Consider the following 11,091-nt stretch of genomic DNA (forward strand, 5'->3'; position numbering starts at 1 on the left):
GCTGGCCCTTGGACGTACACAGAGAGCTAATATGAATAATATGCATGTCAATCTCTCCTGGCTCAAAGTGGAGGAGAGATTGATTTCATCACTACTTGTATTTGTGAGAGGTATTGACATGCTGAATGCACCGAGCTGTCCGTTTGAACTACTGGCACACAGCTCAGACACCCATGCATACCCCACAAGACAGGCCACTGGAGATCTCTTCACAGTCCCCAAGTCCAGAACAGACTATGGGAGGCGCACAGTACTACATAGAACCATGACTACATGGAACTCTATTCCACATCAAGTAACTGATGCAAGAAGTAGAATCAGATTTTTAAAAAAAACAGGTAAAAATACACCTTATGGAACAGCGGGGACTGTGAAGTAACACAAACATAGGCACAAACACATGCATACACACACGATAACAAACGCACTATACACACACACATGTATACATGGATTTTGTGTTGTAGATATGTGGTAGTGGAGTAGGGGCCTGAGGGCACACAGTATGTTGCGGAATCTGCAATGAATTCATTGTAATGTTTTAAAATTGTATAACTGCCTTAATTTTGCCAGATCCCAGGAAGAGTAGCTGCTGATCGGGATCCATAATAAATACAAAATACTGGTCTGTCTGTCTTACCGGCAGCTTCTGTCCAGCGATCTCAGTGGGTGATGTGTGTAGGGGGGGTGGGTGCAGGTCTCCCTGGGAGACCAGGTACTGCAGCATGTTGACCAGGGCAGCACAGGAGTCAGCACAGGTGTGGAGGTGGACCACGTTGTTGGAGCAACGCAGCTCAAACAGAGGCTGGGACTGGGAGAGAGAGAGGAGGGGATTGGAGCAGGGGAGAAAGGAAGACAGTGTAGATTTGAGACCAACAGTCTCTTAAGTTCAAACACCCTGACAGATGTATAATCACACTAAATTGGCAGGCTAAGAACTTACCAGTTTCCCTGTATCACTGCCTTTCCATGTGGTAATGGCCAGCTCCAACAGATCAATGTCCAGAACACACACATAGTCTGAGGAGAGAGAGAGGGCGTTAGAGTTGAACACAGATGCAGATGTACACACGCGGTACAGTTAATCGTGTGGCATACCTCGTCTCAGGTCCACAACATCACTTTCACATTTATCAGAGAGATACAGTGCAGAGTCATCCAGGATAAACCTGAGGTGAAAGGTGGCAGTGTCTACGATGATGTTACTCGACAGAGAGAAGGATTCTGCTGTGAACAACACCCTCAATGGAAGATACAAGGGCCTGAGAGACAGAGACACGAGAGAAGTGAAAAATCATGATGTTAATTTATTATCTGCCTTTGTCCACATATGTAGATCTGGTATGTGTGTGTGTGTGTACCTGTAGTCCACGGCACAGGTGGCCAGGTGTGTGTGTAGGACGGTAATAACTGCAGGAGATGTGTAGCCCAGGATCGGGTCATCAATGACATCCAGAAAATCAACCAGCTGTCATGAAGAAACACAGCCTCACTAACCAAACACACCCCACGCAGTCAAATCATGATGTGTGCCTGAATCTTCTCTGCTTGGTATGTATTAGGATCCCCCATTTCCCTCATACCTGTTCGTGCCAGCTGTGATTGGTCTGTGCCATCTGATGTCGCATAGTGGCGCCATGGAGACGAAGGGCAACCAGGAACTCCTGTGAAACACACAAACACAGAATGAAGTTAGTGATATTTCTTAAGCTTTCCACATCACAAGCACAGCTAACTTACAAGCGCAATCAAAAGGTGATATTCAAAGAAGAAATGAGAAGAAATGAATGTTACCTTGACGTTCCTCTGAGGGTCCAGGGTTATTTTGAAAGCCGTGGATAACATGTGGACCTCAGTCTCCCTGCCACTCACACTGCTCACCCCCACCTCTGTGGGGTAAATGGTAGGGTCCAGATGCCCTGGGGGAGTGAAGCTGGGCATTTCTAACCGCCTGGGGACGGGGGAGTCTTTCACTACAGCTGTGAGGGGGAGGAAAAGGGTTAGTGACCAGAAAGGAAAGAGGTAAGGGCTGTCAATCATTTAGAAGAGATTAGCTCATGGCTAAAAACAATCTACATGAAAACACATGGATTGTCACACTACTACATGTGATTAGGAAGGTACTACCAGAGCTAAACCCTGATATCACAGTCATTCCACGCACCTTTGTGGTAAAGCTCCACCCTCCTGCTCTCCAAGCACAGGAAGCTGAGATGGGGGTTGTTCTGATGCTGCACCACGCTGAACATCTTTCCCCCTTCCAGGTCCAACATGAGCTCCCCGTGACACCGGTCCTCCTGACTTCCTGTCTCTCCCTGAAGGAGGCGAAACAGGAAACAGAAAACTATTTATTTATCCGTCTTCCTTAGAAGAATCATAGTACACACATACATTCAATTTGTGTAATAATATCGTTCCTTCAGGCAGTTAAGGTCCAGTCAGGATGTGAGCCAGGAACAAAAATCTCTCCAGTCTATATACCTAGCTAACCATTGTAAGATGCAGCTGGTTCATTATTTGCTCACCTTGCTGTCCGACATGGCTTGGAGGCGGCCCTTCCCTATGACGACGGTGAGGGAGAGCAAGCTGAGGTCGTGGTTAGGGCGGGGCTCCGACGGCCCACATCTGGCTGATACACTGGCTGTGTAGAACTGAGCATCTTCCTCCTCGGAGTCCGAGTCTGAGAGACCAGAAACGTCAGTTATAGAACTGTGCAACAACACATTTCAGATGGTCTACAGGGGTGCTGACTAAAGAGTTGCTCAACACATACCACTTGGCAAGCCATTTTAAAATGAGAGCTTTAAATAGACCAAACGACATTAACAAGCTGCTACACAGAGATTACCCAATTCTGTCTGACCAGTTTGAAGTGGTTTACAAGTCTCAGTATGGGGGTCTCACCTAGTTTGAAGGCAGACTTGCAAAGATGGAAATAGTCATTGTCTTGGCGACGGTGTTGGGGGCTGTGGTTGCTCTTAGGGTCTGAGGGGGGAGGGGCTTCCCACATCAACAGGTCATTATTGATCCTACAGGGACGGAAAGGGACAGCGGAGGACGAAGGGAAAGGACAGAAAAAAAGAGATGTAAAACGGTGTAAACAAATAAGCAACCTAGCAGAAAGAGAGAGAGAGACAGACCTGTTGTAGACACTCTGGAAGGCCTGTTTGCTGGGCAGGAAGATGTAGGCCAGGGGCAGAAAGACGTCTACGACACACTGAGACACACACTGAGACTGGAAGTGTTGCATCTCCTCTGGGTCTGCTGGGATCACCATCTGAGAGGAGGAGAGAGGGGCAATGAGGAAAGGTTAGACTGCAACTTTCAGGAAGTGGGTCAAATAAAAACAACATCTTAAGGAAGTGATTATGTGTGAGAGAGGGACGGCCAGGGGTGAGAGAGAGGGACGGCCAGGGGTGAGAGAGAGGAGTCTAGGTGTTTGTGATGGTGCGGTACCTCCTCAGTCTCGAACATGGTGCGGTTGGAGGAGAAGGGAGAGCTGGTCTTCTCTCGGAGTTCACAGGGGTTCTCAAACGACATGGACCCCAGGTCCCTCATCAGACCCACCCCTAACCCCCCTAACCCAGACCCCAGAGCCTCTCCTCCACTCACACGCACTGACAGCCTGGAGAGATAGAAGAAAGAGACAGAGATGTAAACTATACAGTAGGTTCATGTGCAACGTTGACTTCTGAAACACATTAAATCTACACAGCCAAGTGACACAGCAAGGGAAACAAACTCCCCTAAAATACATGTTCCAGAAACACACTCACTTGGCCATGGAGTCTTGACTCTTCTTGACTCTGATACAGGGGAAGGAGCCTCCCTCCCAGCCCTCATATGTTCCTGAGAGAGACAATGAACAAACCATTGCTCAAAATGTGAGTGTTACTGTTTGTGTGTATATTTCACTGTGCGTGTGTGTGTGTGTGTTCCTCACCGTGCATGTCACTGAAGCTGGCCTCCAGTAGCTGTGTGAGGGAGCCATGGGAGGGGCCAGGGGGTGCATGGGGATCCGGCTGAAGGTCAGGGCCCTCCTGGGATCGGATATCCAGGTCACACAGCTCCAGCACCAGGTTCTCTTGCCGCACGGCCCTCTGGGAAGGCGGGCGTCGGAGGGGGTACGGCCGGAGGTCCGGGATGGGGAAGCGGAGCTTGAGGATGGCGTGGGGCGAGAGGAGGGAGAGAGAGGAGTGCAGCTCACTGCTCTGAGTCTGAGAGACGGATGGGAGAGGAGAATGTTCAAAAATAAACAAACAATCGAAAACATAAAGCAAACCTGAAATTTTACTTCAATTGTGAGGCAGGCATATCAAAAACATTATCAAATGGCGCCTCTTAGTGGCTGATGGCTTGCTAAGTGTTTACCTGTGTGTGGATGGGTCCTCCTCCTGTCTGTGTGGGACAGTGGCTGATGGCTCTACTCAGAGGCTCCAGTCGACTCAGTACGTCCAGGTCCAACTCAGCACTCAGCTCTCCCAACTCTACCCTCACTACACTGTCTCTACGCAGCACACGCTGCCTCCCCTGCAATACAGAGACATTGACATATCAGGAGGAGGGGGTAGCAGGTTAACAGAGGAGACTAAAACACACTGAATCAATGACATATTAGCTTTTGAACATGTTCAACTGACACAAACACAGTGTCCTGGTTTACCTTGCGCAGGTGTTTCTCTGTGAGCCTGTAGTGTAGCTGTGCACAGGGTCTGGCTGTAGCTCCCACTGTGAACATCCCAGCACGCTGGAAGTGGAGCAACTAGAGAAGGAGGGAAGAGTTATATCCTAGGCAATGCTAGCCCCTGCTGCAGCACACTGTATTATGTGGAATATTGTGTTGAAGCCCTCAGATCATCTCAAATAACAGCCCCTTTCCTACCTCAGTGTATTGGGGCTTTCCTGGCTCCCAGAGACACTCAAGCAGCTCTAGCCTACTGAAGGACAGGTCAGAAGTCACAGCACGAGAGTGGCGACCTGCACTGCGCATCTCACACGCCACCTGTACCGCTGCTCCAGTCATCCTGAGAGAGAGAGAGAGAGAGAGAGAGAGAGAGAGAGAGAGAGAGAGAGAGAGAGAGAGAGAGAGAGAGAGAGAGAGAAGGGGATGGAGAGCGAGAAAAGGGGACAGAGATGGAGAGCGAGATAGAGAGAGCAAAAGAGAGCAAAATAAGGATTATTTATTGATATGTAGGGCAAGTCTGTTGATTTATCTGAGGAGTGGTGGCCAACGTTGAAGAGGCTATTGTGTGTTTGTACCTGAGGTGTGAGTGGGGGCAGGCTTTAGCGAAGCTAGCTCTGAGGTGGTGAAAGTCTCTCTCGCTGAACATGCTGTCTTTGAAGAAGGCCAGCTCACGGAAGAACACCTGAGACACCTGGGCTAATGAGGAAGCTGTGTCCAGCCCGGGGGGCGGGTCCTGCTCCAGTAGGGTTAGGGTGAGCCCGCCAAGCGAGAAGCGGAGCAACACCTCTGGCTTCAGTGGCTCTGATTGGCTACTTCGCCCTGGAGGAGGAGGGGTTAATAAGATAAGTTGTGTAGTTTTTGTTATCTGTGAAATGTGTACAAGACAGTGTGCGTGTTACCTGGTATTTTGCTACACTGTGGCAGGCTGGATAGTGATCCTGGTACAGGATAACGCCTGGGACCCTGTGGTGGACCCTGTGGTAGGCCCTGGGCGTAGCTAGCCTGGCTGTGTGTAGACGACGCCATGCTGTCGGAGAGGGAGCGCGCAGACGTCACACTGCTAGTCATACCAGGACCCATGGAGAAGAACATATCTGAGAGAGAGAGAGAGAATGAGAGAGGGAAGAGAAAGAGAGCAAGAGACCGAGACAGCAAGTGAGTAAACACAGAGAGAATGAGCACTATGCTTCACATGTCTAGTTCAACCAAGCTCTCACAGAACATTATGCAGCAGCAGACAACTGTACACGTGTCCTGCAGAATGTGTGTCACCACAAAGCTAATACGACCCGTCACCTCAACCTTCACTAGCCTCCATACTGCATTCCAACTCTTTAGCTGCCCTCCACTACTCCACGTACCCCCGTTCTCCAGACCGGTGAGGTAGGGCTCCATCTCGGGCTCTACATCCCAGTCCGGATCTCTATCTCCGGGGCTGGAGCTCAACTGTTTGCTCAAGTCCTCCTCTATCAGACGCAGGTCCTCAGAGTCCAGGGGACGGCTGTGAACCCCAGCACCACTGGGCTTAGGTTCTGGTAGGATAGACAGGGAGGAAACCATACAGGGTCAGCAGTACACAGTGTGGATGAAGATGTGCATGGTTAAAAGACACTGAAATGTGGATCCAAACAAAGTGTGTTCAGGTAATTGAGTTTTGTTCCACTGTCAATGACATGAGGATGTGGAACTAAGACAGGTGGAATGCAGGTGGGGAGAAACAGGTAACCAGTTTCCTTACTCACCTGTGTCGATGCAGAGGGCAGACAGAAGGTCGGTCAGGTGAGTGATCTGGTCTGGGGAGAGCAGCAGGTGGAGGCATCCCACCTTCCCATCCAGCTCCAACTGAAAGATATGGAGAGACAAGTGGCTGTAATAACAGTGACAGAACAAAAGGACAAAAACCAAACAGAGGTTCTTAAAAACTTAAGTGAACACAGGAAGGAACTGAACAAATCCACTGAAACACACACACACCTTAGGTCCAGGCAGCATGTCGTTCTGTTTGATCTTGACCGTGGTCTCCATGAAGCCAGAGCAGCTGCCGATGAGGAGGGGCTGCTGGGCGGCTGGAGGGTCATCTTCCTCCTCCTCCTCACCACCTTCCTCCTCCTCACCACCTTCCTCCTCTTCACCACCCTCCTCCTCTTCACCACCCTCCTCCTCCTCCTCCTCCTCTTCGCTGGCTGAGGCTGAGCCAGGGGTGTCTGCTCTTAAAGGACCCTGTGAAGGAGAGGATGATTACCATGGTTAATTGCTTAACCTCTCTTGGGTAGGGGGCAGTATTTTCACGGCCGGACGAAAAACGTACCCAAATTAAATGGCCTACTACTCGGGCCCAGGAACTAGAATATGCATATTATTAGTAGATTTGGATAGAAAACACTCTGAAGTTTCTAAAACTGTTTGAATGTTGTCTGTGAGTATAACAGAACTCATATGGCAGGCAAAAACCTGAGAAAAATCGAACCAGGAAGTGGGAAATCTGGTGCTTGTAGTCCTTTCAAGTCATTGCCTATCCAACACACAGTGACTTAGGGTACATTTTGCACTTCCTAAGGCTTCCACTAGATGTCAACAGTCTTTAGAAAGTTGTTTGAGGCGTCTATGGTGAACAGAGAGCAAACAGAGGAAGTTGGAAGTTGTTGACTCAGGAAAGCACATGAGTTCATTGGTGCGCGTTGACGTGCGGGGTAGCTGTGTTCCAAAACGTTTTTCAAGACATTGGAATCGTCCGGTTGGAATATTATTGAAGTTCTAAGTTAAAAAGGCCCTAAAGATAGATGCTATACAACGTTTGACATGTTTGAACGAACGTAAATAGAACTTTCTTTTACTTTTTGTCGTGACATTTTGGCCGCGCTTCCTACACTTGGAGTAGCTTACTGAACGCGCAAACAACAAGGAGCTATTTGGACATAAATTATGGACTTTATCGAACAAAACAACATTTATTGTGGACCTGGGATCCCTGGGAGTGCCTTCTGATGAAGATCAAAGGTAAGTGAATATTTCTAATGCTATTTATGATTTTAGATGACTCCAAAATGGCAGGTATCTGTATTGCTTGATGTCTTTTTCTGAGCGCAGTACTCAGATTATTGCAAAGTGTGCTTTCCCCGTGAAGCTTTCTTTAAATCTGTCACAGCGGTTACATAAAGGAGATATTCAAAGAATTATAGATGAACAACAGTTTAATATTTTATCAACGTTTATGATGAGTATTTTTGTTAATTGTTGTGCTGATTCACCAGCAGTATTGGAGGCAAAGTATTTTCTGAACATCACACGGCAATGTAAAATGCTGTTTTTGGATATAAATATGAACTTGATCGAACAAAAAAATGCCTGTATTGTGTAACATGATGTCCTAGGAGTGTCATCTGATGAAGATTGTCAAAAGGTTAGTGGATAATTTTAGCTGGTTTTCTGGTTTTTGTGACGCCTGTCCTTGCTAGGAAAATGGCTGTGTGGTTTTTCTTGTGTTGGAACTGTCCTAACATAATCTAACTTTATGCTTTCGCCGTAAAGCCTTTTTGAAATCGGACAATGTGGTTACATTAAGGAGACATGCATCTTTAAAATGGTGTAAAATAGTCGTACGTTTGAGAACTATGAATTATGACATTTTGTGGTTTTGAATTTGGCGCTCTGATTTTTCACTGGCTGTTGAATAGTGTGAACCGTGGCTGGGACACTCCCCAAGAGAGGTTAAAGGACCCTGTGAAGGAGAGGAACAATACCAGCACTACTAGTTGGTAGACTGTCAGCCAGCCACTAGGGGGAGTGTGAGAGGAAATATACGTTTGTGTGAGTATCTATAAGTGGATATTTAGTCTCTAAAAGATGTGTGTGTGTGTGTGTGTGTGTGTGTGTGTGTGTGTGTGTGTGTGTGTGTGTGTGTGTGTTATATTGGGATCAAACTTGAGTATATGCATGTGAGAGTGTGTGTACATGAGGGAGTTGATAAGTGCCGTGGTCAATGTAAAACTGTGCGTGTTACCTGGGGCCCTCCGGTGGTCTCGTACAGCAGTTGAACAGAGCTGAGCTGGAGGATCTTGTGCAGGAAGGCAGGCGGCTGGTGGATGTCTACAGGCACCGTCTGGTTGGGGTCCCTCACCGCCTCGTCACAGTACTCCAGCCTGCAGCACACCACACAGCCACCGGGGGCAGAGCACTCAGCACAATAACGCTATATTACCTTCAACCTCAGCCAAAACACCCACCACACACACAAGCTCTACTAAAGATAGTGAAGCTTCTCCGAGATTCAGATGTTCTCTTTGGATCTACAGACAAATCCTGAGACAGATTGGCAGGTTTTCCTGAAGTGTTTCCTCATCTCCTGCCCTTCCTGACTTCTAAATTGGTCAGGTGGACAGACCAACACAGGCAGTGTGAGAATGTCAGTGCGGTGAGAACCAACATACCGTTTGATGTGCACCTCTAAGGCAATGCCCGTCTCCATGTCCAGGGGATGGTGCTCGATTCGGACGATGGTGTCCAGGAGAGTGACTTTGATCCGACGCAGGACTGCAACATAACACAAACAAGGACATCCATTATCACTAAGCATATTGGTCACAAAGATACCAGAAGGGACACCAGTGATATGATATCAGTCCTTGTCTCACAAGCTTGGAATTGACAGTACATGACTGACTCCACAGTTTGAAAATTAGAGAAAAAGTTGTTATCTTCAGAAGAAGGCTCTAAACAATCATTGGGGACAGTACAGGAACAACAATGACAACTTTAAAATAGTCACTGCCCGCCCACCCACCCACCCACCTGAACAAACAAGGCCTACCCAGTGACTTACCTGTCTCAATAGTTTGTGCAAACATCTCCAGGCCCTCCAGTGGAGCGGGCGGCTCCTCTGACGCCTCAGGGGGATCCTTTAGACACTCCTGGGCCAGTTGCATGCTGGAGGTCATGCATGTGGACCAGCCCTGGGAGTCCAACCCCCCACCTACAATTTAACAAAAACAAGGCATGATTCAGCAGGCTCTGAGAAATGTTGAGCATGGGATAGTGTAACATGTCTTCTCTTGAGCTCAGACATTTACAACAAAGAGTTAGCTAGTACTAGACCTTACTGTATTTGTCTTTGTTGACAATAACATTCTAAAAGGTAGCTAATCAATGGTTACCACAACTTCCTTCCTGAACCTGACAGGCCTGCGGCAGTGACAGGAACAGGAGCTGAAACAATAACACGGTAACAACAAAGATCTCATTAGTCAGGCAGACTGGCTGTCAGGCTGAGACTTACTGCTCCTGTACTTGGGTCTGCATGTTATCTGAAGGCCTGAGATGACGAGGGTGCAGTGGTCGGTGACAAGAGCTGACCAGGGAATTGTCACCTCTATGCTGCTCACAAACCCATCCACAATCTCAAATGGAGCCCCAAGAGACTCCAAGAGTTCGTTGACCGCCTGGGGGAGAGGGTGTGATGAGAAATTATGACATGAGTGGAAGATGATGTTGGAAAAACAAACATTGTGTCCTACAATAAACAGCTGGTGGAAATGACTTAGGGCAATGGGTTTGTCTGTTCTGCTGATTGAAAGTGAGTGCGTTTGCAAGACCTAAGTATAACTTGGTCATATATATTTCAACTGAACTGCAGCGACACTGGATGAGGTGAGTTATTTTCAAGGAACGGCTGTTCCTTGAACTCACGAGAAGCGAGGATATGACGTTGATTGTTGTTATGTTCAGGTCTTGAAATTGCGAAATAAGTTAGTTGAGGGTCGGGGTGCAGGGGAACACACAAAAGCGACCAGTTGTTCCGACAGTTAAACGGCCTTACTACTTTCACTAACTTACCCAAACGTCGATGTTGATTTCTTTGATGACACCACTACCATTGTACAGGTCCAAACTTAACTGTTCCAAACTCAGTCGTTCTTGCAAGAAGTGACCGAGGTAATGCTGTAAGAGGTACCGACAGGCCCGCTTCTTGATTGAGCCTGACCAGGGGAAAAGCCAGCGAGACATAGGGCCAGCAAGTTCAGGGTGAGGGAGCGAAGAGATGGAGGAAAACGAATGCGAAAACAGTCCTCTGGCAACTGCATAACAAAGAAAGCAAATTGTACTAACGAAGAACGAGCTACATGGCTAGCTAGAAAGCTAGAAGGGGCTAAGGGAAAGCCGTCTCTCGGAAATCCTTTGTGTCAGGACCGATGAGTCCAACGTCGTTTTACAGAACGTTCAACTCGTCTTTGGTTGTTCCAGTTAATATTTTAGCTGGATTTCTGTCGAAACTGGGCGACAGATCTTCTTGCATATCTCCCGTTTCTCAGGGTTGTTTATTGTTTTCATACTTGAACTGAATGTATGGTGGGGACGGCGTTGCGTCATCAGTCGCAAAAGCCGTAAAGTAGATTGATGTATGCCATCTTTGG

At 47.8% G+C, this 11,091-nt stretch overlaps 1 protein-coding gene across 1 annotated transcript in view; it reads right to left on the reverse strand.

Annotated features, from left to right (window-relative positions):
• atg2a (autophagy related 2A) overlaps nucleotides 1–11,030 on the reverse strand; it is a 28,330-nt gene extending 17,300 nt beyond the window's left edge. The window contains exons 1-26 of the mRNA XM_014198963.2: nucleotides 10,514–11,030; nucleotides 9,957–10,119; nucleotides 9,504–9,653; nucleotides 9,112–9,214; nucleotides 8,685–8,823; nucleotides 6,659–6,904; nucleotides 6,427–6,526; nucleotides 6,046–6,216; nucleotides 5,584–5,778; nucleotides 5,260–5,503; nucleotides 4,883–5,024; nucleotides 4,664–4,762; nucleotides 4,372–4,530; nucleotides 3,944–4,217; nucleotides 3,777–3,849; nucleotides 3,457–3,625; nucleotides 3,141–3,277; nucleotides 2,905–3,029; nucleotides 2,526–2,680; nucleotides 2,165–2,315; nucleotides 1,795–1,979; nucleotides 1,584–1,664; nucleotides 1,362–1,468; nucleotides 1,099–1,262; nucleotides 944–1,020; nucleotides 641–811 (exon numbers count right to left, since the gene is read on the reverse strand). Coding sequence (XP_014054438.2) covers nucleotides 641–811; nucleotides 944–1,020; nucleotides 1,099–1,262; nucleotides 1,362–1,468; nucleotides 1,584–1,664; nucleotides 1,795–1,979; nucleotides 2,165–2,315; nucleotides 2,526–2,680; nucleotides 2,905–3,029; nucleotides 3,141–3,277; nucleotides 3,457–3,625; nucleotides 3,777–3,849; nucleotides 3,944–4,217; nucleotides 4,372–4,530; nucleotides 4,664–4,762; nucleotides 4,883–5,024; nucleotides 5,260–5,503; nucleotides 5,584–5,778; nucleotides 6,046–6,216; nucleotides 6,427–6,526; nucleotides 6,659–6,904; nucleotides 8,685–8,823; nucleotides 9,112–9,214; nucleotides 9,504–9,653; nucleotides 9,957–10,119; nucleotides 10,514–10,684 — 3,951 coding nt within the window. The 5' untranslated portion in view covers nucleotides 10,685–11,030. The remainder of the gene's footprint in view (nucleotides 1–640; nucleotides 812–943; nucleotides 1,021–1,098; nucleotides 1,263–1,361; nucleotides 1,469–1,583; nucleotides 1,665–1,794; nucleotides 1,980–2,164; nucleotides 2,316–2,525; nucleotides 2,681–2,904; nucleotides 3,030–3,140; nucleotides 3,278–3,456; nucleotides 3,626–3,776; nucleotides 3,850–3,943; nucleotides 4,218–4,371; nucleotides 4,531–4,663; nucleotides 4,763–4,882; nucleotides 5,025–5,259; nucleotides 5,504–5,583; nucleotides 5,779–6,045; nucleotides 6,217–6,426; nucleotides 6,527–6,658; nucleotides 6,905–8,684; nucleotides 8,824–9,111; nucleotides 9,215–9,503; nucleotides 9,654–9,956; nucleotides 10,120–10,513) is intronic.
• Between the last annotated feature and the right edge of the window lie 61 nt (nucleotides 11,031–11,091).

Source organism: Salmo salar, chromosome ssa05 (genome assembly GCF_905237065.1).
Source record: "Salmo salar chromosome ssa05, Ssal_v3.1, whole genome shotgun sequence".
In the NCBI taxonomy this organism is placed as follows: Eukaryota; Metazoa; Chordata; class Actinopteri; order Salmoniformes; family Salmonidae; genus Salmo; species Salmo salar.